Source organism: Meriones unguiculatus, chromosome 7 (assembly GCF_030254825.1).
Source record: "Meriones unguiculatus strain TT.TT164.6M chromosome 7, Bangor_MerUng_6.1, whole genome shotgun sequence".
Classification (NCBI taxonomy): Eukaryota; Metazoa; Chordata; class Mammalia; order Rodentia; family Muridae; genus Meriones; species Meriones unguiculatus.
Window position 1 is genome coordinate 2,214,289 of NC_083355.1, and position 24,417 is coordinate 2,238,705.

At 58.9% G+C, this 24,417-nt stretch overlaps 2 protein-coding genes across 4 annotated transcripts in view; both read right to left on the reverse strand.

Annotated features, from left to right (window-relative positions):
• Positions 1-2,443: 2,443 nt before the first annotated feature.
• On the reverse strand, positions 2,444-6,742 carry Mrpl12 (mitochondrial ribosomal protein L12). Its single transcript, XM_060386195.1, has 6 exons — positions 6,682-6,742; positions 6,051-6,408; positions 5,390-5,576; positions 5,079-5,165; positions 2,927-3,061; positions 2,444-2,822 (listed from the first exon to the last, which is right to left on the reverse strand). The coding sequence occupies exons 1-6, from the start codon at positions 6,740-6,742 to the stop codon at positions 2,706-2,708; spliced, it is 945 nt and encodes a 314-aa protein (XP_060242178.1). The 3' UTR covers positions 2,444-2,705.
• A 215-nt stretch (positions 6,743-6,957) lies between these two features.
• Positions 6,958-24,417, reverse strand: part of Hgs (hepatocyte growth factor-regulated tyrosine kinase substrate) — a 30,967-nt gene continuing 13,507 nt past the window's right edge. The window contains exons 8-22 of one of the 3 annotated variants that reach the window (XM_021637408.2): positions 14,818-14,942; positions 13,598-13,676; positions 13,419-13,517; positions 13,179-13,274; positions 12,748-12,786; positions 12,521-12,664; positions 12,367-12,426; positions 11,771-11,978; positions 11,304-11,476; positions 11,092-11,232; positions 10,840-11,014; positions 8,296-8,429; positions 8,099-8,218; positions 7,872-7,958; positions 6,958-7,569 (exon numbers count right to left, since the gene is read on the reverse strand). In XM_021637408.2, the coding sequence (XP_021493083.1) occupies positions 7,459-7,569; positions 7,872-7,958; positions 8,099-8,218; positions 8,296-8,429; positions 10,840-11,014; positions 11,092-11,232; positions 11,304-11,476; positions 11,771-11,978; positions 12,367-12,426; positions 12,521-12,664; positions 12,748-12,786; positions 13,179-13,274; positions 13,419-13,517; positions 13,598-13,676; positions 14,818-14,942 (1,791 nt within the window). In that variant the 3' untranslated portion in view covers positions 6,958-7,458. Of the gene's footprint in view, positions 7,570-7,871; positions 7,959-8,098; positions 8,219-8,295; positions 8,430-10,839; positions 11,015-11,091; positions 11,233-11,303; positions 11,477-11,770; positions 11,982-12,366; positions 12,427-12,520; positions 12,665-12,747; positions 12,787-13,178; positions 13,275-13,418; positions 13,518-13,597; positions 13,677-14,817; positions 14,943-24,417 lie in introns of all 3 variants that reach the window. The other 2 variants (XM_021637409.2, XM_021637407.2) reach the window with 2 other exon arrangements.

The window sequence follows — 24,417 nt, forward strand, 5'->3', positions numbered from 1 at the left end:
ACAGACACGAGCGCACAGAGAACACCAGTGCACATTTAAAAAGCAAAGACGCGTGTCCTGCAGCTCTGGCTTGACCTCTATCCGATGCAAAAGAGAAAGGCAAGATATGCCTGGCAAACAGCTCTAGGCCCCTGACTGACCCTGCTGAATATCCGGCAGTGCCAACCAGCGCCAGCTTCAAGCCAGGGAGCGAGGGAGGAAGTATGCTGTCTTCCGGGACTCCAGGTGGTCTACGCAGAGATGCTGTCATAGTAGCAGGGTCACATGATACAGGCTCTCCTGGCATTTCTCCACACACACTAGGAGGAAGAAGCCTAGGATGTAGGGTCAGCCTCCTCGCTTGACCCATTCCTCTCACAGCAGGCACAGACAACTTGTGTACTGTGGGATCAGCCAACATCCATGATGACCCAGGTCAGCCGCTCGGGGCTGGGGAAAGGAAGAGCTGCCTGCCTGAGGCCAGGCTGCCCTGGGTCAGGTGACCTTGCCGACACAGACCAGCCCTACCCAGGAGCAGAGCAGCACTGGACAGGAAGTGCCAGGCACAACAAATAAGTCATATGGCTGGTCGGTGCTCAGGAAGAAGACACTTGTATATAAAACACCAGAAGCGCTGTCAAAGCTGTGTGGCAGGACCAAGGGTTAGGGTGCTTTCGTGGGCCTCAGCCTCACAGTAAGCTTGGAAACAGTGGAAGGCCCTCTCCAAGCCACCAGGCCCTAACACTGCACAGGGACAAGGCTTCGTGCACACCTCTCTAGTTTGGCTTGGTGCAAATCCAGCAGCAGTCTGACCCTTTTATCTGAATGGAGGTGACGGGCTACAAGTGCATGCAGATGTGGCCTGCCCGGAGGGGCTGGAAACCGCTGGCCACAAGACCTGAGCCCCTGCAAGAAAGCCCAAGGACGGCTGCACTGGGAAATGCAGGTCAGGAACCAGGGGCTAAGGGTTAGCTTTGAGATAGGGCCTTACTCTAGCTCAGGTTGGCATCAGACTGTTGGGGAATGAGTACATGCTGTTACCTAGGCCACAGCGAGCTGTAACAGGTAGAGGAGCACTGAGACAGCCTGACTTGGGGAGGTACCTTAGACAGTTGCTTTGCAACGCTGGGGAAGGGGCTCAGCGCTCACACACAGCTAAGTGCTTTAGCAGCAACCCGCACACCACGCCACAGCCACCCTCAGATTCCTAAGTGCGTGGTCAGAAAAACATTCTGTCATGGGCATAAGACTAACTTGGTGGCCAGGGGTCAAGGTTGCCCCTACCTTTGAGCATCTTTCTCAAAGTTCAGAAGTCATGGGCCTGGTATCACTGCCCATGATGGCGCCCAGAGCAGAGAAAAACTTTTCAGGCCACAGGCCAGGTCCAACCTGGGGTTTTGAGTTTACTCAGTGCCTGTCCAGCAGGATCCGGCAGGTCGTATCTAGGCCTCCTGGCAGCCACCTTTGTGGAGACAGCCCCACAGTGCTGCAGGGAATCATTAACCAGAACAGTGTGGTCACTAGCAACCCTCATGGCAGGTTCAGCAGTTCAGCAGTTCCGCCAGGAAACTGCAGGTTCTGTGGAGTGGGCAGTCCTCACAAAGCAAACATTGCAGAGCAAGTTGCCCTCTTCTGGTCTCTCAGAAGAACTGCAACAGTTCTTCCGGAGGGAGCCAAGGCCAGTGGGTACTTTCTGTTCAGTCACTTCGAGGATTTGGGCTCTGGTCAAAGACAAGCCTTCCACTCCTCTCCCAGCTCTGCTCAGAGTTGTAGGAACCAAAGGAGCTGCTCCACAGGCCACCTTATAGATGACCTGCTCCAGGCTGGATCAGGGTCTTCCAAGCCCTGCAAGCACACGGCCCTTCTCTGCCACCTGGCCCAGCCCCGTGGGCCCCGAGAACTCCCACCTTTTGAGTGTGAAGTGTGCTCAGCCCTCATGGACACCCTTTTTTGCCTAACAGCTAGTCCCTGGCCACCCCAGATGGGGCTGTGCTGGACCCACGACTGTCTTGGTGGGTTGGGCCAGCATCACACTTTGTTACTTTTGTAATGTCAGGTATATGCTGGCAGTGGTGGCAGAAGCCTTAATCTCAGCACTCAGGAGGCAGAGGCAGGCCTGGTCTGCAGAGCAAGTTCTAGGACAGACAGTAGCCCTGTCTCAAGAAACAAACCAACCTTCCAAGTACCTAAATGGAAATTCACCATCCAAGCCTCAGACACAGCCCTGGCCAAACCCTACCTCTGTACCATGCTGTGTCTGTGTAGACAGAGGCTGCTATGTGGTAGCAGAGGACAGGCCCCAAACAGTGGACGTGATGATGGCTGCAGACTCTCAACCTCAAGCACTGGCAACACGAGGAGCAGCAGGGGCATAGAGCATGGGGAAGGTCCGGGACACACACGCGCGCCTCTAGCTGACCTTTATACTACTGGCCCCGGGCACACACACCACTCAGTGCACACACCCAGCCTGAATAGTATATTTTCTCAGTAGTCACCAAGGGGTGTGTTCGCTTGGTAAGTTCCCAAGGCAATCTCTTGAGCTCTGCAAAGGCTGTGACTGTCCCTCCCATCACAGTAGGTCCGTCCTGTCCCTCTCCCAGGAGAACTCGGTCACTTGTGTCAGTAGCTGTTGCTCCCAACACACCCCCTGGGAGGAGCAGGGGTGAGCAGGTCTGTGCCCAGATCCCAGGAACTCCAGTCCACAAGTCCTCACAACCGGGCTGTCACTCCAGAACCACAGTGCCACCCACTGCTTCCAAGGTGGCTTTGATCTTTTCAGCCTCAGCTTTGGCAACATTTGCTTTGATTTCCTGGGGCAGGGACTCCACCAGCTTCTTGGCCTAAAATGAGACAGCAGTTAGAAATATAGTGTACTTAAAACATCCAACCAAGAAAGGCACTCTAAGCATCATCACAGGTGAAGGCTGTAAGGAAGGGGTCCCACCTGGACAAGGTTTATGCCCTGGATACAGTTCTTGATTTCCTTGATCAGCTTCACTTTGTCCACAGGTTTTGCTTCTGTTAGGCGGATGGTGAAGTGTGTCCGTTCCTTCTGTTTAGGTACGTCTTCCTCAGCCGCCTTAGGATATGGAAAACAAAGATCAGATGATGAGGCGAGGCGGGGTGGGGTGAGGCTGCCCCACCAGGACCTGCTTAAGACAGAAGGAGAATCTGAGCTTACTCTCTGCAAACCCCTCCGAGGCAGGACCCCTGTACCAGACTGGCTTCTACTTCTCTACAGGAAACAGAACCACCCCCTCCTATTTAGACCTCTTTTTATTGCCCACCCCAACCCATACCCATTTTTGAGACAGTTTCTCTGTGTAGACTAGATTGGTCTCAAATTCAGTGAACTGCCTGCCCCTACCTCCAGTGTTAGGATTAAAGATGAGCCTAGCTCATTCTATCGCTCTTAAAAACTGTAACTCATGGGGCTGGGTAGAGAAGTCAATCAACTGTTTGCCCTGTGCTGGGTCCTTAGAGCTCATGTGAGAAGAAACCAGGCCAGGCAGCTTGTGCCTGTGAGGTAGACAAGGGAAGCCCCAAGGGCTCACTGGGCAGCCAGCCTATCTAGCCTTAGCAGGTTCCAAGCCAAGTGAGAGACCATGTCTCAAAACAATGTAAGTAGAGCTGGGCAAGGTGGTACATAATCCCAGAACCCTAGGAGGCAGAGGCAGTAGATCTCTGAGTTCAAGGCCAGCTTGATCTACAAAGTGAGTCCAGGACAGCCAGGGTTACAGTCTCAAAAAAATCCAAAACACCCCCTCCCAAAACCCAACACAACAAGATAAATGGTACCTGAACACGGGAACCCACAAGCAACTGTAACTTACAAGATAGGAAGAACAAATGCTTTGCAGATAATAAACGGTTATGGAAAAATCAGGACCATCTCAGTCCTCTGCCAACAATGCCTATGTGTCAATAAATAATAAATGACATGTTTTGTTTCGTTTGAGACAGGGTTTCTCTGTATAACAGCTCCGGCTGCCCTGGGACTCACTCCGTAGACCAGACTGCCCTCAAACCAACAGAGATACCCTGCCTCTGCCTCCAGAGTACTGGGATTTAAAGGCGTTTGCCACCTAGCCTGGCTACAATGACAAATATTTTAAGCCCCACTCCTGCAAGATAACTCAGTAGGACAGGTGCGTCCCTGGTACCCCTGAGCTGAGGCTCAGACATCATGGGCCCACTTCTGAGCCCCACCATCGGGAGCACAGGTAGACTGGCCCTACTTTCTGGTACAGTATGATCTTTTTCAAAATCACTCCAGCTTAGGCAATAAATTCTACCATTGCTCCAAAACTTCAGTATGGGCTAGAGGAATGGCTCAGAGGATAAGAGTACATGCTGTTCTTTTAGAAGAACCTGACTTCAGTTCCCAGTACCCGTCAGGCTGGTCACTACAGCCTTTAAATCCAGCTCCCGGGGATCCAGCTCCCTCTTCTGACCTCTGTGCCTATGCATCCACACACATGCGGCACACTCTCACACACAGACATGAATAAAATAAGTCTCTAAAACAGAACAAAAAGTTCCACCTGACCACAAGCAGCACTTAATATAGTGTTTCCCTGTATAGTCCTGGATGGTCCAGAACTCACAGACACGTGCCTACCTCCACCTCCCTAGTGTCGGGTTAAAGGTGTATGCTCCCCTGCCCAGACTTTAAGCACTATTTGGAATCCCTACTGTCAGCTAGATCTCTGAGAAATGCTTGGCCTTCTCTTCCTCAACACTTGCACCTCGTGGAAGCCTTCCTTGGAACTCCAGGCTCCGCTCAACCTGAGCCGCTTCTCAACTCCCTGCCAATCCAAACCAGCGCCTGGCCAGGCAGGCACCCCACATCTCTGTCCCTCCCGACTTTTCACAATACTTATGGTATGGGGCTGCTGGATGTGGCCCTTCCTCTCTGGGCCACTGTGTCTCCTCCTATGTGGAATAAAATCCACCCACCAGCATGGCACAGAGGGTGGAGGAAATGCTTAGGGAGCGTAGTTTATGCCACAGACCCAAGCAGGAACAAGTGCTCCCCAGGGTGAGGCCAACAGTCACATGGGCACACAGAAACGGGTCTTCCTGTGCACACTCACCTCAGGGGATGCTGCAGCGGCAGGGAAGGCACTCTGCGCCATGCCACCCATTGGCATGAGGCCAACATCCTGGATCTTCAATGTTTTCTGCAGGACATGAGAGAAGTCTCAGTGGCTGGCTGTCACCCCCAGGTGTACTTACTAATGGAGGTAAAAGCCTCTTTGGTACTGCCATCTAGGAAAGCACATTAACAATTTACCAAACTCCCAAAGCACACCCAGAAGAGACAGGGACCTCTGACCCTTGGTTGGCACAATACAAACAAAAGATAGGGACCTTAGTCCTGGTCTGTGTGGATTTCTCCCAATACCTTTAGGAGCTCGTTGAGGTCTGAGATCTCCAGGAGCGTGAGGCTGGCAATGTCTTCCACCAGCTGCTGGATCTTGGGGGGATACTCTTTGGGAGCATTATCTAGAGGTGCACCGGCGAGCGCTTCGCCCCTTCGGTGACTGCTGCTCCTCAACTGCCGCGCTGCACAGACACCGGGCACCTGTTGCCTACCCCATGCAAACAGCCAGTCAGAAAACGGGAGACACGGAGAACCGAGGGCACAGTGGTCCATGCGCTCAGTCCGCTACCGCTGGGGCCAGAATCGGCGAGCAGGGGCCAAGGGACCCGAGAAAGCCGCCCTACATTTCCCGAAGGGCCTCAGGATCCTACACGGTTACGCCATAGTCCTGTCCGAAACGGCAGGCTTCGTTGAATGAAATACACCAGCCTAACGGGCCGGCTGTGCTGCGTCAAGCATTCCGAGGCGGCGGCCTCGGGCTACGCTGCCGTCCACAGCCTTGGGTCTCGGGCTGGGAAGCCGAGGACGAAAGGTATCTGCGCCCAAGGTCGCCCTGGCCGAGCCGCCCTCTCCTCGCCCCGCCGACTGGGCCGCGGAGGGCGGCCACGCGCGCGCCCGCCCTCCCCTCCGACCCGGCTCCAGCCCGGCGCCCCGGCAGCGGCGCTCCAGAGCCCCACCGTACCTGGCGAGGCGGAGGGCTGCTCCCCGCAGTCCGAGCCCGGGGGCCCACAGGCGGCTGGCGGCCGCCGGCAGCATAGCTCCGCAGGCGGGAAGGTCACACGCGGCCCTTTGCGGAAGCGACGCTCTGGCCGGGAGCAGGCGAGTCGGACCGGCCGCTCTAGCCTCCAGGCCTCCAGGCTTCGGAGCGGAGCGCCGCTCTAACCCGGGTTGGCTCCCGAGATTACGCACTAGGCGGTGCGACGCGCAAGCGCACTCCGGACCTGAAGCCGTACCCGGCAGGCGGCACCTCCTCCTTGGGCAAGCCTTTGTGTTGCCCGCCTGATAAGCAACGCCCCTTCCCCCACACACACCCCGGCTACCTACGGAGCTCGCCGCAGACCCTTGAATTCAACTTAGTTGTCCAAGGGATTAGCAACCCCGAGGAGGCTAGTGCTATGGGCCTAAGCGAAGGGAGCGATCTGTCAGGGACCCCTTCCCCCTGACCTGCAGAACTCTTACTAGGCGCAACTGCCACCTTGGTTGCCTGCTCCCCAAGCTTTGAGGACACACCATGGCAGGTGCTTAGCTGGGCGAAACCTGAACGCCTCACCGGAAGTCAGGTTGACATGTACTTTCCAAGCTGAGAGAATTACAGCTGAAACCTTTAGCGGGGCTGGGACGCATTAGGGAGTAACGGGTAAGCCCATTTTGCATCCTTTCACAGCCGCTTGGTGACGATCTCCTGCGCCAGATGGGTCAGTGCCACCACGCAATAACAGATGAGTCCCCACCCAGAAAGGAGACTCAAACAGTTCAAGGTTCTCAACCAGCACCCCCAAACTCCAGAACTGATGCCCACTACTGACAGTGCAAAATACCTAACACTCTGGTCCAACACTGAGCCTGTTGCCCCATCAAACACACACAAAGAGTTTTTAATTACATTTTATTGTCACTGTTCTGCACTGGAGAGATGACAGCTGAGGGGTAGGGAAGCTAGAGATGCCTGAAGCTTCTGTCCTTGCTGTGCAGGAACCAAGTGGTTCTTTCCAGGTACCAGGGCCACGCCTGGACACCACAGTCAGTTCTCATCGGCTCTCTGGGGCAGGCTAAGCACCCCCACAGCAGCCAGCTGGGGCAGGCCCCAGTGCAGAGCTGGGCGCTCTCCAACAAGGTCCTACCTGCCCTGCAGAGTCCCAGCCCTGGGAAAAGTCAGACCGCATTAGTACCAAAGCAGGGAACCAGTGACAGGAGCCAGACCACTGAGGACAGGGAAGAGGGCCAAGGATGGGAGCCCATGGGGGCCCACCCCCTTGCTCACAGAAGGGACACCACAGGGTGGTAACAGGGGAGGAGATGGCTAGTTAGACACATGATGGTTTCTGCTGAGCCGTAGTGTTAACTCTGGATGGTGAGTGCTGGACTCAAGGTCAGTCGAATGAGATGAGCTGGGCTTCACTGCCCTGTGCTGGCGGCCCCTGCGTAGGCGGTGGCTGGGCCACAGGGGGCTGTTGCTGGGGAGGGCCGGCGGAGGGTGCCATCTGGAGAGGAAGGTGGACAGGCCTCATCACTCCTCTTTTCACAAACAAAAGCTTTCTTTAAAACAAGCTTCATCTTAGCACAGAGCAGAAATCCACTTGTTACCAACACTGCCAGTGAGCACTCATGAGGCTCCTGGAGCCTGTCTTCTATGTGCGCACATGGATGGGTGGATGTGTGTGGTTTAAATGGCCTGTCATCATTCTCTCTGGGGAAAGTCCCCGGGTATAAGCCGGGTATAAGCAAGGGAGCAGAGGAAGCCCAAGAGTCCCAGTGCCAGGCAAGCGGCCTGGAGCTGGCTCACCTGCTGGTACATGGGCTGCTGCCCTGCGATGTAGGGCTGCTGGGCTGGCAGAGATGCATCCTGGCCTGGAAGGGTGGTCATGAGGTTCTGGGGGAAGAAAGATGGAGGCCGACACTGAGTGGTCTGTGACCAGACAGACACAGACCCTTCTGGCTGGAAGAGAGCCGAGGGAGAGCCCAGGGGGAGCGGGCCCGTGCCACCCCGCCCCCTGCAGCGCCGGTCTCTACCTGCATGCTGTACGGCTGGTAGCCCAAGGACACGGGCTGGCTGCCCATGTAGCCTATGGCGCTGGTCTGTGCAGGCTGGGAGACGGCTGGGAGGCTCTGCGGGGCCTGAGAAGCCACATTCTAGGGAAGGAGGAGGGGGATGTGAAGGAACAGAGAGGGCTGGGTGCAGGTGAGACAGAGCGACCTTGGCCACATACCTGGTAGCCTGGGGTTGGAGTGGGCTGGTAGGAGGAATAGGCAGGGCTCGCAGTGGGCCCAGCCTGGGCCTGAGGGGCTGCCTGTACCCCAGGGGCACCTGCTGGGTACATGTAGGCGCTGACCATGCTGGGATCTGTGACAAGAAAGAAAGATGAGCTGGCTCAGCTCAAACATAACAGAGTGGGAAGACAATGCCCTTGGGGGGGGGGGAGGCTCCTTTTGTTGTGACTCTCAGAACCAAGTGCATGCTTCACATTCTCATAAAAGGAAGGCAAAGCCAACAAGAGGATGGGGTGAGGGCCTTAAAAAAAATGAAAGCAGAAAAAAAAAATGAACCAAATTCTTTGTGTTTGTTTTCATAGTGCTGGGGGTTGAACCCAGAGTCCTGTACATCCTAGGCAAGGCTCTACCTGAGCGACACCCCACCATTCAACCATTCGGAAACAAGTGGTAGTCAGCGTGAAGGGAAGAAGTGAGGGAGAGCTGGCACCAGTGATTGCTGAGGCACATAACTTGGGAGTTTCAGAAACTGAGACAAACAGCCCTCTCCTACAGTAGTCCAGGCTAACATTTCAGAAGACTGTGACAGAAATGAGGAAATACACCAGGGACAGTGAACAGCCACACTGAACACTGGAGTGAACTTAGCTTGCACACCACACACACACACTCTACAAGCTCCTCCATGACCTCGAAACTATAAACACACCCCAGGAGCCCAAGATTAACTGCTTGGGACACACAGGTCTTGGACTTGGGGTGCTCAACCTCTCAAGTGTTGGGATCATAGGTACACACCACCAACTGTAGCCTCAGACTCTGCCTTCTCATGGCTGTCCACACAGAGAGAAGCAGGGTCCCAGGGAACCAAAGAATGCACAAACCAAGCAGAGTACCGATCTAATCTAATCGAAAGGTGACACCAGTCAAGGTTACACAAGGACTGTCAGGCTCACATGGGTCACACCAGCAACAACTTCAGTATTAAAAGCAACAGAGACAGAGATGGCTCAGCAGTTATGAGAGCACATTCCTCTTGTAGAAGACTCAAGATCAGAGCTCAGTTCCTGTATTAGGGAGCTCACAATCACCTGTGAACTACAGCTCCAAGGGATCCAGCTACCTCTTCTTGCCTCTGACTGCCATACAGACACAAAGACACATGATTTAAAAAGATCAAAACTTGGCCAGGCATGGTGCTGCAAACCTTTAATTCCCACACACAGGAGGTAGAAACAACTGGATCTCTGAGTCCGAGGACAGCCAGGGCTACAAGTGAGACCCTGTCTCAGAAAATAAACAAATAAACAAACAAACAAAAACCTCAGGGGCTAGAGAGAGATCTCAGTAGTTAACAGCACTTTTTGCTCTTGCAGAGCACGTAAATTAGACTCCCAGAACCCATATGGTTGCTCACAATCTGAGACTCTAGTTTCAAGGCATCCAAAGCCTCTTCTGCCCTCTGTGGGCAGATCCCAGCACACATGTGGTATACAGACACACATAATATATATATTTTTCCCCCCAAAAAATTGCTGGGAGGTGGTGGCACATGCTTTCAATGCCAGCACTTTGGAGACAGAGGCAGGTGGAGCTCTCAATTTGAGGCCAGCCTGGTCTATGGAGTGAGTCCAGAAGAGCCAGGGCTACACAGAGAAACTCTGTCTCAAAAAACTTAAAAAAAACAGGGGCTGGAAAGATGGCTCAGAGGTTAAGAACACTCGCTGTTCTTCCAAAAGGTCCTGAGTTCAATTCCCAGCAACCACATGGTGGCTCACAACCATCTATAGTAAGATCTGGTGTGCAGACAGAATGCTGTATAAATAATGAGTCTTAAAAAATATATATATTCAATAGCTGTAAAGGATTGTTCCCCTCTGAACAAAATGTTCCTAAGTCCACAGCTACATAGATGACAAGGGCAGAGGAAGGATTATGGCTAAAAGAAATACAGAAGTTCAAGCAAAACTCAGCACCAAGGCATTTGCAGTCTCAAGGCTTTTTCTAAAATGACACCCGTGGACAACGGAAACAGACAAGATACCTGCTGAGCCCACGTTGGCCAGACAGCAGTGATGCGACCAAGAAACACAGTGTACCCCACATGTCAAAGCTCCACCCCGGGCCTTTCTAAAGGTGTACTCCACGCCACGCCACAAGCAGGCGGCAACACCAGACAAGCTGAACTGAAGGCTCCGTCAACTACAGCACAGTGCTCCTGTCTAGCTCCAAACGAATGGGCAATGCTTAGAAAACGGTGGGCCAGGCTGGCTGACAGTGTCTTTACTAGGGCAGCCTGTGATAATGACCTCTGTGAGCCAGTGTCTCCTGTCTGTGAAGCACATCCTGATTTTAGGAAATGCATTATGGGTAAAGGGCCTTCACCTGCTCCTCACCCCAAAGAGCTCAAGACGGAAGTTGTGTGTATATAAACAAGTTTCCATATGGACAGAAAAAAAAATTTTTTAGAAAAACAGTCACTTAGAGAACTCGGAAAATGTTCTGCATTATTCTCATGACCTTTTGTAAACTGGCAAGGTTACCTGCTGTGGTCCCAGGCATGCTGGGGTAGGGGCCAGTGGCTGGGGCTGCCTGGCTCATATACACACCATGCATTGGGGAGCCCTCGACTGAGCCTGCTGGGCTGAAGGTGCCAGGAAAGCTGGTTGGGCCTGAGGGCTGGTAGAGAACGCCCCCAGCTGTGGGCATAGCCTGGAGCTAGAGATGAAAAAGAGCCAACAGTTAAAAGGGGTGTCTTTGGGTCCCATGGGGCAGATGGGGTGGGCAATACATGCCTGGGCATAAGGCAAGGGGAAGGCAGGCATCTGGGCACGCATCTGGACGGTCTGCTTCTGCTGCTCCAGGCGCATCTGCCGCTCCTTCTCCTGCTCCTGCAGGCGCTGGATAGCCAGCTGCCTCTGCACCTCCAGGTACTCCTGCAGGGAGTGACAGTGCTGTCAGGCTAGCCTGGGCCTCCCCTGCCCACATGCCATGTCAGGTGCCATACCTGCTTTTTCTGCCGCATGATCTCTAGCTTCTGGGCCAGCTGGATCTGACGCTGGCGCTCAGCCTCCTCAGCCGCCCGGCGCAGCTTCTCACGGTGCTCCTCACGCAGGGCACTCAGGGCTCCTCGGGCATCCCTTATCTGTGCCAGCTTGTCCTGCAGCCCCTCATAGTACACTGTGTGCAGACAACAGGGTAGCTCAGACCTCTCACGGGCTGGACTCCTCTTCCAGGTGTGGGCTCCTGTTCTACTTGGGTTGGGTGTGGAGAGGAACAGAGCAGGGACCGCCTCCCATGAGCACTCTGGAGGAGATCGAGTCTCAATGAAGTGTGGCAAAGAGCCTCAGGAATAATTAGCTTAATCACTGAATGGGGCTCACAAGAGTACTACTGCCTGTGGGAGCTGAGGCCCTGAGGCCCTGAGGCCCACCGTGGCTCTGGAGTGGCCTCAGAGGGCACATGGGCACCTACGCCTGCGCTCCTCCAGCTGGTTGAGCAGCTCCAGCAGCTGTGGGTGCGTGCTGTTGATGGACTGGAACAGTGACAGTACAGCCGAGTCATTGGTGATACTGCGGCCCCGCATGTGGTTGCTCTTCATTCGATTGACAAAAGTGGTGACAGCATTCTGCAGGGCCTTCAGGAACTGCTCGTGGCTCTCCTCTGACTCCCCATTCTGGTACTGCTGGAGACACAGAATGGGGGCTGAGCATCACTACACCAGGGGTGGACACTGGGCCTGGAAGCTCAGGAAGCATCCTTGCGCAGGTGCTGGGCTGGCAGGCAGGCAGCAGCCACCGTGGGAGGAGCCTGGACAGAGGATGCGGCCCTCAGCCAACTCCACAAGCCGAGCAGCATTGGCATCCCTGCTCTACGCACAAAGCGAAGCTCTGTTCACCAGGATATCAGTCAGCTCAGGGCGGGGTGGGAACCCCTGCAGACAGCTCAGCAGTTGAGGGAGGAGGGCCTCCTCTGAGATGCTCTGAACCCTAGGGGTCCACAGAGCAGTTGGACCCTGAGAGACTCCTTGCTCTGACAGTGCTCCAACCTGGATACGAGGCACAGCTTACCTCACTAAAGGGACCACTGGAGGGAGGTAAGGGCTGAGAGTCTGTCTCCGGAAGAGAAGCCTGGAAGAGATCAGAGGATAAGGGGTCTTTGGGCAGCCTCATACTTTGCCCTAGGGTATGGTATGACAGTCCAGAGTGCAGAGGAGCCCTTTACCTCCACCATGCTGCTGGGGGCTGGGTGACCCTCCCCAGGCTGGGCAGCTGGTTCTGTCAGGGGCACAGGCGCAGATGGTGTGGGGCTCTTCCGAGCCTCTTCCTGTTTCTTCTCCCAGTAGTTCCGGTTGAGGTACCGTGCAAGCTGCGAAGCAATAGAGGAGGAAGGGGGATTTACTGGTGTGGCCAGGAAGCAGGGGGGACAGCACCCAAGACTGTGCTGCTTACCTCAGGGTCGATGTCCTCAGCCAGAGGTGCTGAAGAGTTCTGAGGAGACAAGAAGAGTCTGAGGAGCCACAGGATGAAGGAGGCAGTGATGTAAATTAAGATGGCACCAAAGACAGCAGGTCCCGGGGCTGTTTCCAGCTCCAGGCCCCGTCAGTGGCTCACTACTCTAGAGAGCTCTCCAGAGCTTCCAGGTGACGCTCTAAGTCTGCTACACCTTCACTCCCTATTTTCAGGACTGAGGGTGGGGTGAGGTGCATCTCTAGGCCAGGCCTGTAATGCTTAAAATGTGCAGGGAAGTGTGGAAAGGATTCATCTCCCCGGCAGGGGACCATTCTTTGCTTCCTTGGTGCCCTACAACAAAGCCCTGAACCAGCAGGACCCTGTTGGTGATCCCCAGAAAGTGAGAAGCCAGCTTGGCTGACCAGGCTCACCACAGGCGAGGAATACAGGCTACCGGCCGGGGGTGCAGATGATGCCACAGGGGTAGGCTCTGCCTTTGGGTGCGCTGTGTATGTTGACTTTTGTCTCTGAAGCAGAACCAGGAACAGACATCAGTGGAGGAGCGTGTGGCACAGGCTCAGGAGCGGAGCCTCCACATACCTCCCTGCCAAGCATCTGGGGCCTCCATCATAGGGGAACTCACAGGGACTCCCATAGGGCCCATGGCTTACCATCCTCTCTTTCTCCTCAGCCTCTGACTGTGACAGAGCCAGAGCCAGCTGCAGCTCCTCCTCTTCCTGCAGGGCTGTCTCATCCCGCTTTGGGGGCAGCTGAGGGCAGATGGGGTTGAGTGAGGAGGGATCCAGGGAAGAGGGGAAAAGGTGCCTTAGGGACAAGAAGGGCCTTGTACCTGAGACTGCTGTGACAGGGGGCTGGTCAAGTACTCTGGGGGCAGCTCAGTGGCAGAGGCAGCCTTTCCTTCTGCTTTCCTGCAGGCAGGGTAAGACACTGTTAAGACACTTACGACACCAATTTCCCAGGGGTTTCCTCACAGCATCTCCACAGGCTGGCAGGATCCAACAGGACATGGGACTCCACGCTCACTCTCCAGGGAATGGCAGAAGGGACCCTGGCGCCTAAGCCAGCTGCAGAACATGAGTTGATCACTTGGCCTAGGTCAATCTCTCTCCTGAAAATGGCAACTCCAAACCCTCTCCTGCTGGAATACACAAGGGCCTCTCTATTGGACCTAGGTACTGCCCACTGCACAACCAGCAATAAGCCTTCCCCTCAGAAGGTGCCAGAAAGAGCAGCAAGGCCAGGCAGGCCAGAGCTTTTCTGGAGTTTGCTATGGGTCAGAGATTTCTCTACAAAGTGGGAAATGAGAATTTCAAGTCACACATGCTCTTTTCTAAAAGGAACACACTTCAACCACAGCATTAGTGGCCACTCCCAGCTAGCAATCCTTCCCCTTCCCAGTCATTTTAAACATACATGGGCACATGTGGACCCAGGAACACAGTGATGGAGGAGGCAAAGACGAGACTAACAAACCACAGCTGAGAAATCCAGGTGAAGGCCTTGCATACATGTTCCCATGTACATATGGACTACAACTTTGTACTCCGGCTGCTCCCTTTTTGTAAGCTACCTTTCTTTCTTTCTATCTTCCTTTCTATGGTCTCTTGAGACAAGGTTCATGTAGAACTAGCTGGTCTGGAATTTGCTTTGTAAACCAGGCTGGTCTCTAACTCACAAAGCTCTGTCTGCTTCTGCTTCTACCTCCTGAGGGCTGGGATTAAGATATGTGCCACTACACTCAATTTGTAACTTCATTTCCAATCCAAACAAACAACAGAACCCAATGGCCCAGGCCCATAGTCCCAGCACACTTGAAAAGCTAAGTCTGGAAATTCAAGTTCAAGCAAGAGTCTATCTAAACAATTTGAAACCAGTGATTGGCCTAGGGCAGTCTCAGGCTGCTGTGGGGCCATGTCATGCTACCCACCCACCCGTCCTGGAGTTTGGGGTGCTGGAGCTGCCTACTCTAGCCCTTCTGACAGTGCTTCAGGAGCCTTTGGGGCCTGCAGTCCTGAAGCATGACAAAGCGCCCATGCCGTCTCCACTCACTTGTTCAGCTGCTCATAGCACGGCTCACATACGCGCACCTCCTTCTCAATGCCGAACTTGGGGATGGTGGAGTACTTGGAGGAACACTTGCCGCAGAAGATCTGCCCACACGCCCGGCAATGGTGCTGTGAGAAAGAGCAGGACAGGGCCAGTGACATCGGCCACGACAACCCTGACCGCCCACCAGGCACAGCTGCTTTGGACTGTGCTATGAATGACAGCAAGGACAGAGACAAGCACATTAGAGCAAAAAAGACAAGCTTGCAGGAAACTCAATTGTAGCCACCATTTGGAGAAAAAAGAAAGAAATTAAAAACAAGCAACAGAAAACAGGTACTGATTCTAGGGCTCCTGAATGTGCAGTGAATCCCAGTGTAATTCCACATACCCTGCAAGCCCACATTCACAACTGTCAGACGGGAAGTAAGAGGGTAGCTACAGGGGCCAGAGGCCGGACAAGATCAGCCACCTTAGAAACAGTCTTTGTGCTGGGCAGTGGTGGTGCACACCTTTAATCCCAGCACGAGGCAGAGGCAGAGGCAGAGGCAGAGGCAGAGGCAGAGGCAGAGGCAGAGGCAGAGGCAGAGGCAGAGGCAGAGGCAGAGGCAGAGGCAGAGGCAGAGGCAGAGGCAGAGGCAGAGGCAGAGGCAGAGGCAGAGGCAGAGGCAGAGGCAGAGGCAGAGGCAGAGGCAGAGGCAGAGGCAGAGGCAGAGGCAGAGGCAGAGGCAGAGGCAGAGGCAGAGGCAGAGGCAGAGGCAGAGGCAGAGGCAGAGGCAGAGGCAGAGGCAGAGGCAGAGGCAGAGGCAGAGGCAGAGGCAGAGGCAGAGGCAGAGGCAGAGGCAGAGGCAGAGGCAGAGGCAGAGGCAGAGGCAGAGGCAGAGGCAGAGGCAGAGGCAGAGGCAGAGGCAGAGGCAGAGGCAGAGGCAGAGGCAGAGGCAGAGGCAGAGGCAGAGGCAGAGGCAGAGGCAGAGGCAGAGGCAGAGGCAGAGGCAGAGGCAGAGGCAGAGGCAGAGGCAGAGGCAGAGGCAGAGGCAGAGGCAGAGGCAGAGGCAGAGGCAGAGGCAGAGGCAGAGGCAGAGGCAGAGGCAGAGGCAGAGGCAGAGGCAGAGGCAGAGGCAGAGGCAGAGGCAGAGGCAGAGGCAGAGGCAGAGGCAGAGGCAGAGGCAGAGGCAGAGGCAGAGGCAGAGGCAGAGGCAGAGGCAGAGGCAGAGGCAGAGGCAGAGGCAGAGGCAGAGGCAGAGGCAGAGGCAGAGGCAGAGGCAGAGGCAGAGGCAGAGGCAGAGGCAGAGGCAGAGGCAGAGGCAGAGGCAGAGGCAGAGGCAGAGGCAGAGGCAGAGGCAGAGGCAGAGGCAGAGGCAGAGGCAGAGGCAGAGGCAGAGGCAGAGGCAGAGGCAGAGGCAGAGGCAGAGGCAGAGGCAGAGGCAGAGGCAGAGGCAGAGGCAGAGGCAGAGGCAGAGGCAGAGGCAGAGGCAGAGGCAGAGGCAGAGGCAGAGGCAGAGGCAGAGGCAGAGGCAGAGGCAGAGGCAGAGGCAGAGGCAGAGGCAGAGGCAGAGGCAGAGGCAGAGGCAGAGGCAGAGGCAGAGGCAGAGGCAGAGGCAGAGGCAGAGGCAGAGGCAGAGGCAGAGGCAGAGGCAGAGGCAGAGGCAGAGGCAGAGGCAGAGGCAGAGGCAGAGGCAGAGGCAGAGGCAGAGGCAGAGGCAGAGGCAGAGGCAGAGGCAGAGGCAGAGGCAGAGGCAGAGGCAGAGGCAGAGGCAGAGGCAGAGGCAGAGGCAGAGGCAGAGGCAGAGGCAGAGGCAGAGGCAGAGGCAGAGGCAGAGGCAGAGGCAGAGGCAGAGGCAGAGGCAGAGGCAGAGGCAGAGGCAGAGGCAGAGGCAGAGGCAGAGGCAGAGGCAGAGGCAGAGGCAGAGGCAGAGGCAGAGGCAGAGGCAGAGGCAGAGGCAGAGGCAGAGGCAGAGGCAGAGGCAGAGGCAGAGGCAGAGGCAGAGGCAGAGGCAGAGGCAGAGGCAGAGGCAGAGGCAGAGGCAGAGGCAGAGGCAGAGGCAGAGGCAGAGGCAGAGGCAGAGGCAGAGGCAGAGGCAGAGGCAGAGGCAGAGGCAGAGGCAGAGGCAGAGGCAGAGGCAGAGGCAGAGGCAGAGGCAGAGGCAGAGGCAGAGGCAGAGGCAGAGGCAGAGGCAGAGGCAGAGGCAGAGGCAGAGGCAGAGGCAGAGGCAGAGGCAGAGGCAGAGGCAGAGGCAGAGGCAGAGGCAGAGGCAGAGGCAGAGGCAGAGGCAGAGGCAGAGGCAGAGGCAGAGGCAGAGGCAGAGGCAGAGGCAGAGGCAGAGGCAGAGGCAGAGGCAGAGGCAGAGGCAGAGGCAGAGGCAGAGGCAGAGGCAGAGGCAGAGGCAGAGGCAGAGGCAGAGGCAGAGGCAGAGGCAGAGGCAGAGGCAGAGGCAGAGGCAGAGGCAGAGGCAGAGGCAGAGGCAGAGGCAGAGGCAGAGGCAGAGGCAGAGGCAGAGGCAGAGGCAGAGGCAGAGGCAGAGGCAGAGGCAGAGGCAGAGGCAGAGGCAGAGGCAGAGGCAGAGGCAGAGGCAGAGGCAGAGGCAGAGGCAGAGGCAGAGGCAGAGGCAGAGGCAGAGGCAGAGGCAGAGGCAGAGGCAGAGGCAGAGGCAGAGGCAGAGGCAGAGGCAGAGGCAGAGGCAGAGGCAGAGGCAGAGGCAGAGGCAGAGGCAGAGGCAGAGGCAGAGGCAGAGGCAGAGGCAGAGGCAGAGGCAGAGGCAGAGGCAGAGGCAGAGGCAGAGGCAGAGGCAGAGGCAGAGGCAGAGGCAGAGGCAGAGGCAGAGGCAGAGGCAGAGGCAGAGGCAGAGGCAGAGGCAGAGGCAGAGGCAGAGGCAGAGGCAGAGGCAGAGGCAGAGGCAGAGGCAGAGGCAGAGGCAGAGGCAGAGGCAGAGGCAGAGGCAGAGGCAGAGGCAGAGGCAGAGGCAGAGGCAGAGGCAGAGGCAGAGGCAGAGGCAGAGGCAGAGGCAGAGGCAGAGGCAGAGGCAGAGGCAGAGGCAGAGGCAGAGGCAGAGGCAGAGGCAGAGGCAGAGGCAGAGGCAGAGGCAGAGGCAGAGGCAGAGGCAGAGGCAGAGGCAGAGGCAGAGGCAGAGGCAGAGGCAGAGGCAGAGGCAGAGGCAGAGGCAGAGGCAGAGGCAGAGGCAGAGGCAGAGGCAGAGGCAGAGGCAGAGGCAGAGGCAGAGGCAGAGGCAGAGGCAGAGGCAGAGGCAGAGGCAGAGGCAGAGGCAGAGGCAGAGGCAGAGGCAGAGGCAGAGGCAGAGGCAGAGGCAGAGGCAGAGGCAGAGGCAGAGGCAGAGGCAGAGGCAGAGGCAGAGGCAGAGGCAGAGGCAGAGGCAGAGGCAGAGGCAGAGGCAGAGGCAGAGGCAGAGGCAGAGGCAGAGGCAGAGGCAGAGGCAGAGGCAGAGGCAGAGGCAGAGGCAGAGGCAGAGGCAGAGGCAGAGGCAGAGGCAGAGGCAGAGGCAGAGGCAGAGGCAGAGGCAGAGGCAGAGGCAGAGGCAGAGGCAGAGGCAGAGGCAGAGGCAGAGGCAGAGGCAGAGGCAGAGGCAGAGGCAGAGGCAGAGGCAGAGGCAGAGGCAGAGGCAGAGGCAGAGGCAGAGGCAGAGGCAGAGGCAGAGGCAGAGGCAGAGGCAGAGGCAGAGGCAGAGGCAGAGGCAGAGGCAGAGGCAGAGGCAGAGGCAGAGGCAGAGGCAGAGGCAGAGGCAGAGGCAGAGGCAGAGGCAGAGGCAGAGGCAGAGGCAGAGGCAGAGGCAGAGGCAGAGGCAGAGGCAGAGGCAGAGGCAGAGGCAGAGGCAGAGGCAGAGGCAGAGGCAGAGGCAGAGGCAGAGGCAGAGGCAGAGGCAGAGGCAGAGGCAGAGGCAGAGGCAGAGGCAGAGGCAGAGGCAGAGGCAGAGGCAGAGGCAGAGGCAGAGGCAGAGGCAGAGGCAGAGGCAGAGGCAGAGGCAGAGGCAGAGGCAGAGGCAGAGGCAGAGGCAGAGGCAGAGGCAGAGGCAGAGGCAGAGGCAGAGGCAGAGGCAGAGGCAGAGGCAGAGGCAGAGGCAGAGGCAGAGGCAGAGGCAGAGGCAGAGGCAGAGGCAGAGGCAGAGGCAGAGGCAGAGGCAGAGGCAGAGGCAGAGGCAGAGGCAGAGGCAGAGGCAGAGGCAGAGGCAGAGGCAGAGGCAGAGGCAGAGGCAGAGGCAGAGGCAGAGGCAGAGGCAGAGGCAGAGGCAGAGGCAGAGGCAGAGGCAGAGGCAGAGGCAGAGGCAGAGGCAGAGGCAGAGGCAGAGGCAGAGGCAGAGGCAGAGGCAGAGGCAGAGGCAGAGGCAGAGGCAGAGGCAGAGGCAGAGGCAGAGGCAGAGGCAGAGGCAGAGGCAGAGGCAGAGGCAGAGGCAGAGGCAGAGGCAGAGGCAGAGGCAGAGGCAGAGGCAGAGGCAGAGGCAGAGGCAGAGGCAGAGGCAGAGGCAGAGGCAGAGGCAGAGGCAGAGGCAGAGGCAGAGGCAGAGGCAGAGGCAGAGGCAGAGGCAGAGGCAGAGGCAGAGGCAGAGGCAGAGGCAGAGGCAGAGGCAGAGGCAGAGGCAGAGGCAGAGGCAGAGGCAGAGGCAGAGGCAGAGGCAGAGGCAGAGGCAGAGGCAGAGGCAGAGGCAGAGGCAGAGGCAGAGGCAGAGGCAGAGGCAGAGGCAGAGGCAGAGGCAGAGGCAGAGGCAGAGGCAGAGGCAGAGGCAGAGGCAGAGGCAGAGGCAGAGGCAGAGGCAGAGGCAGAGGCAGAGGCAGAGGCAGAGGCAGAGGCAGAGGCAGAGGCAGAGGCAGAGGCAGAGGCAGAGGCAGAGGCAGAGGCAGAGGCAGAGGCAGAGGCAGAGGCAGAGGCAGAGGCAGAGGCAGAGGCAGAGGCAGAGGCAGAGGCAGAGGCAGAGGCAGAGGCAGAGGCAGAGGCAGAGGCAGAGGCAGAGGCAGAGGCAGAGGCAGAGGCAGAGGCAGAGGCAGAGGCAGAGGCAGAGGCAGAGGCAGAGGCAGAGGCAGAGGCAGAGGCAGAGGCAGAGGCAGAGGCAGAGGCAGAGGCAGAGGCAGAGGCAGAGGCAGAGGCAGAGGCAGAGGCAGAGGCAGAGGCAGAGGCAGAGGCAGAGGCAGAGGCAGAGGCAGAGGCAGAGGCAGAGGCAGAGGCAGAGGCAGAGGCAGAGGCAGAGGCAGAGGCAGAGGCAGAGGCAGAGGCAGAGGCAGAGGCAGAGGCAGAGGCAGAGGCAGAGGCAGAGGCAGAGGCAGAGGCAGAGGCAGAGGCAGAGGCAGAGGCAGAGGCAGAGGCAGAGGCAGAGGCAGAGGCAGAGGCAGAGGCAGAGGCAGAGGCAGAGGCAGAGGCAGAGGCAGAGGCAGAGGCAGAGGCAGAGGCAGAGGCAGAGGCAGAGGCAGAGGCAGAGGCAGAGGCAGAGGCAGAGGCAGAGGCAGAGGCAGAGGCAGAGGCAGAGGCAGAGGCAGAGGCAGAGGCAGAGGCAGAGGCAGAGGCAGAGGCAGAGGCAGAGGCAGAGGCAGAGGCAGAGGCAGAGGCAGAGGCAGAGGCAGAGGCAGAGGCAGAGGCAGAGGCAGAGGCAGAGGCAGAGGCAGAGGCAGAGGCAGAGGCAGAGGCAGAGGCAGAGGCAGAGGCAGAGGCAGAGGCAGAGGCAGAGGCAGAGGCAGAGGCAGAGGCAGAGGCAGAGGCAGAGGCAGAGGCAGAGGCAGAGGCAGAGGCAGAGGCAGAGGCAGAGGCAGAGGCAGAGGCAGAGGCAGAGGCAGAGGCAGAGGCAGAGGCAGAGGCAGAGGCAGAGGCAGAGGCAGAGGCAGAGGCAGAGGCAGAGGCAGAGGCAGAGGCAGAGGCAGAGGCAGAGGCAGAGGCAGAGGCAGAGGCAGAGGCAGAGGCAGAGGCAGAGGCAGAGGCAGAGGCAGAGGCAGAGGCAGAGGCAGAGGCAGAGGCAGAGGCAGAGGCAGAGGCAGAGGCAGAGGCAGAGGCAGAGGCAGAGGCAGAGGCAGAGGCAGAGGCAGAGGCAGAGGCAGAGGCAGAGGCAGAGGCAGAGGCAGAGGCAGAGGCAGAGGCAGAGGCAGAGGCAGAGGCAGAGGCAGAGGCAGAGGCAGAGGCAGAGGCAGAGGCAGAGGCAGAGGCAGAGGCAGAGGCAGAGGCAGAGGCAGAGGCAGAGGCAGAGGCAGAGGCAGAGGCAGAGGCAGAGGCAGAGGCAGAGGCAGAGGCAGAGGCAGAGGCAGAGGCAGAGGCAGAGGCAGAGGCAGAGGCAGAGGCAGAGGCAGAGGCAGAGGCAGAGGCAGAGGCAGAGGCAGAGGCAGAGGCAGAGGCAGAGGCAGAGGCAGAGGCAGAGGCAGAGGCAGAGGCAGAGGCAGAGGCAGAGGCAGAGGCAGAGGCAGAGGCAGAGGCAGAGGCAGAGGCAGAGGCAGAGGCAGAGGCAGAGGCAGAGGCAGAGGCAGAGGCAGAGGCAGAGGCAGAGGCAGAGGCAGAGGCAGAGGCAGAGGCAGAGGCAGAGGCAGAGGCAGAGGCAGAGGCAGAGGCAGAGGCAGAGGCAGAGGCAGAGGCAGAGGCAGAGGCAGAGGCAGAGGCAGAGGCAGAGGCAGAGGCAGAGGCAGAGGCAGAGGCAGAGGCAGAGGCAGAGGCAGAGGCAGAGGCAGAGGCAGAGGCAGAGGCAGAGGCAGAGGCAGAGGCAGAGGCAGAGGCAGAGGCAGAGGCAGAGGCAGAGGCAGAGGCAGAGGCAGAGGCAGAGGCAGAGGCAGAGGCAGAGGCAGAGGCAGAGGCAGAGGCAGAGGCAGAGGCAGAGGCAGAGGCAGAGGCAGAGGCAGAGGCAGAGGCAGAGGCAGAGGCAGAGGCAGAGGCAGAGGCAGAGGCAGAGGCAGAGGCAGAGGCAGAGGCAGAGGCAGAGGCAGAGGCAGAGGCAGAGGCAGAGGCAGAGGCAGAGGCAGAGGCAGAGGCAGAGGCAGAGGCAGAGGCAGAGGCAGAGGCAGAGGCAGAGGCAGAGGCAGAGGCAGAGGCAGAGGCAGAGGCAGAGGCAGAGGCAGAGGCAGAGGCAGAGGCAGAGGCAGAGGCAGAGGCAGAGGCAGAGGCAGAGGCAGAGGCAGAGGCAGAGGCAGAGGCAGAGGCAGAGGCAGAGGCAGAGGCAGAGGCAGAGGCAGAGGCAGAGGCAGAGGCAGAGGCAGAGGCAGAGGCAGAGGCAGAGGCAGAGGCAGAGGCAGAGGCAGAGGCAGAGGCAGAGGCAGAGGCAGAGGCAGAGGCAGAGGCAGAGGCAGAGGCAGAGGCAGAGGCAGAGGCAGAGGCAGAGGCAGAGGCAGAGGCAGAGGCAGAGGCAGAGGCAGAGGCAGAGGCAGAGGCAGAGGCAGAGGCAGAGGCAGAGGCAGAGGCAGAGGCAGAGGCAGAGGCAGAGGCAGAGGCAGAGGCAGAGGCAGAGGCAGAGGCAGAGGCAGAGGCAGAGGCAGAGGCAGAGGCAGAGGCAGAGGCAGAGGCAGAGGCAGAGGCAGAGGCAGAGGCAGAGGCAGAGGCAGAGGCAGAGGCAGAGGCAGAGGCAGAGGCAGAGGCAGAGGCAGAGGCAGAGGCAGAGGCAGAGGCAGAGGCAGAGGCAGAGGCAGAGGCAGAGGCAGAGGCAGAGGCAGAGGCAGAGGCAGAGGCAGAGGCAGAGGCAGAGGCAGAGGCAGAGGCAGAGGCAGAGGCAGAGGCAGAGGCAGAGGCAGAGGCAGAGGCAGAGGCAGAGGCAGAGGCAGAGGCAGAGGCAGAGGCAGAGGCAGAGGCAGAGGCAGAGGCAGAGGCAGAGGCAGAGGCAGAGGCAGAGGCAGAGGCAGAGGCAGAGGCAGAGGCAGAGGCAGAGGCAGAGGCAGAGGCAGAGGCAGAGGCAGAGGCAGAGGCAGAGGCAGAGGCAGAGGCAGAGGCAGAGGCAGAGGCAGAGGCAGAGGCAGAGGCAGAGGCAGAGGCAGAGGCAGAGGCAGAGGCAGAGGCAGAGGCAGAGGCAGAGGCAGAGGCAGAGGCAGAGGCAGAGGCAGAGGCAGAGGCAGAGGCAGAGGCAGAGGCAGAGGCAGAGGCAGAGGCAGAGGCAGAGGCAGAGGCAGAGGCAGAGGCAGAGGCAGAGGCAGAGGCAGAGGCAGAGGCAGAGGCAGAGGCAGAGGCAGAGGCAGAGGCAGAGGCAGAGGCAGAGGCAGAGGCAGAGGCAGAGGCAGAGGCAGAGGCAGAGGCAGAGGCAGAGGCAGAGGCAGAGGCAGAGGCAGAGGCAGAGGCAGAGGCAGAGGCAGAGGCAGAGGCAGAGGCAGAGGCAGAGGCAGAGGCAGAGGCAGAGGCAGAGGCAGAGGCAGAGGCAGAGGCAGAGGCAGAGGCAGAGGCAGAGGCAGAGGCAGAGGCAGAGGCAGAGGCAGAGGCAGAGGCAGAGGCAGAGGCAGAGGCAGAGGCAGAGGCAGAGGCAGAGGCAGAGGCAGAGGCAGAGGCAGAGGCAGAGGCAGAGGCAGAGGCAGAGGCAGAGGCAGAGGCAGAGGCAGAGGCAGAGGCAGAGGCAGAGGCAGAGGCAGAGGCAGAGGCAGAGGCAGAGGCAGAGGCAGAGGCAGAGGCAGAGGCAGAGGCAGAGGCAGAGGCAGAGGCAGAGGCAGAGGCAGAGGCAGAGGCAGAGGCAGAGGCAGAGGCAGAGGCAGAGGCAGAGGCAGAGGCAGAGGCAGAGGCAGAGGCAGAGGCAGAGGCAGAGGCAGAGGCAGAGGCAGAGGCAGAGGCAGAGGCAGAGGCAGAGGCAGAGGCAGAGGCAGAGGCAGAGGCAGAGGCAGAGGCAGAGGCAGAGGCAGAGGCAGAGGCAGAGGCAGAGGCAGAGGCAGAGGCAGAGGCAGAGGCAGAGGCAGAGGCAGAGGCAGAGGCAGAGGCAGAGGCAGAGGCAGAGGCAGAGGCAGAGGCAGAGGCAGAGGCAGAGGCAGAGGCAGAGGCAGAGGCAGAGGCAGAGGCAGAGGCAGAGGCAGAGGCAGAGGCAGAGGCAGAGGCAGAGGCAGAGGCAGAGGCAGAGGCAGAGGCAGAGGCAGAGGCAGAGGCAGAGGCAGAGGCAGAGGCAGAGGCAGAGGCAGAGGCAGAGGCAGAGGCAGAGGCAGAGGCAGAGGCAGAGGCAGAGGCAGAGGCAGAGGCAGAGGCAGAGGCAGAGGCAGAGGCAGAGGCAGAGGCAGAGGCAGAGGCAGAGGCAGAGGCAGAGGCAGAGGCAGAGGCAGAGGCAGAGGCAGAGGCAGAGGCAGAGGCAGAGGCAGAGGCAGAGGCAGAGGCAGAGGCAGAGGCAGAGGCAGAGGCAGAGGCAGAGGCAGAGGCAGAGGCAGAGGCAGAGGCAGAGGCAGAGGCAGAGGCAGAGGCAGAGGCAGAGGCAGAGGCAGAGGCAGAGGCAGAGGCAGAGGCAGAGGCAGAGGCAGAGGCAGAGGCAGAGGCAGAGGCAGAGGCAGAGGCAGAGGCAGAGGCAGAGGCAGAGGCAGAGGCAGAGGCAGAGGCAGAGGCAGAGGCAGAGGCAGAGGCAGAGGCAGAGGCAGAGGCAGAGGCAGAGGCAGAGGCAGAGGCAGAGGCAGAGGCAGAGGCAGAGGCAGAGGCAGAGGCAGAGGCAGAGGCAGAGGCAGAGGCAGAGGCAGAGGCAGAGG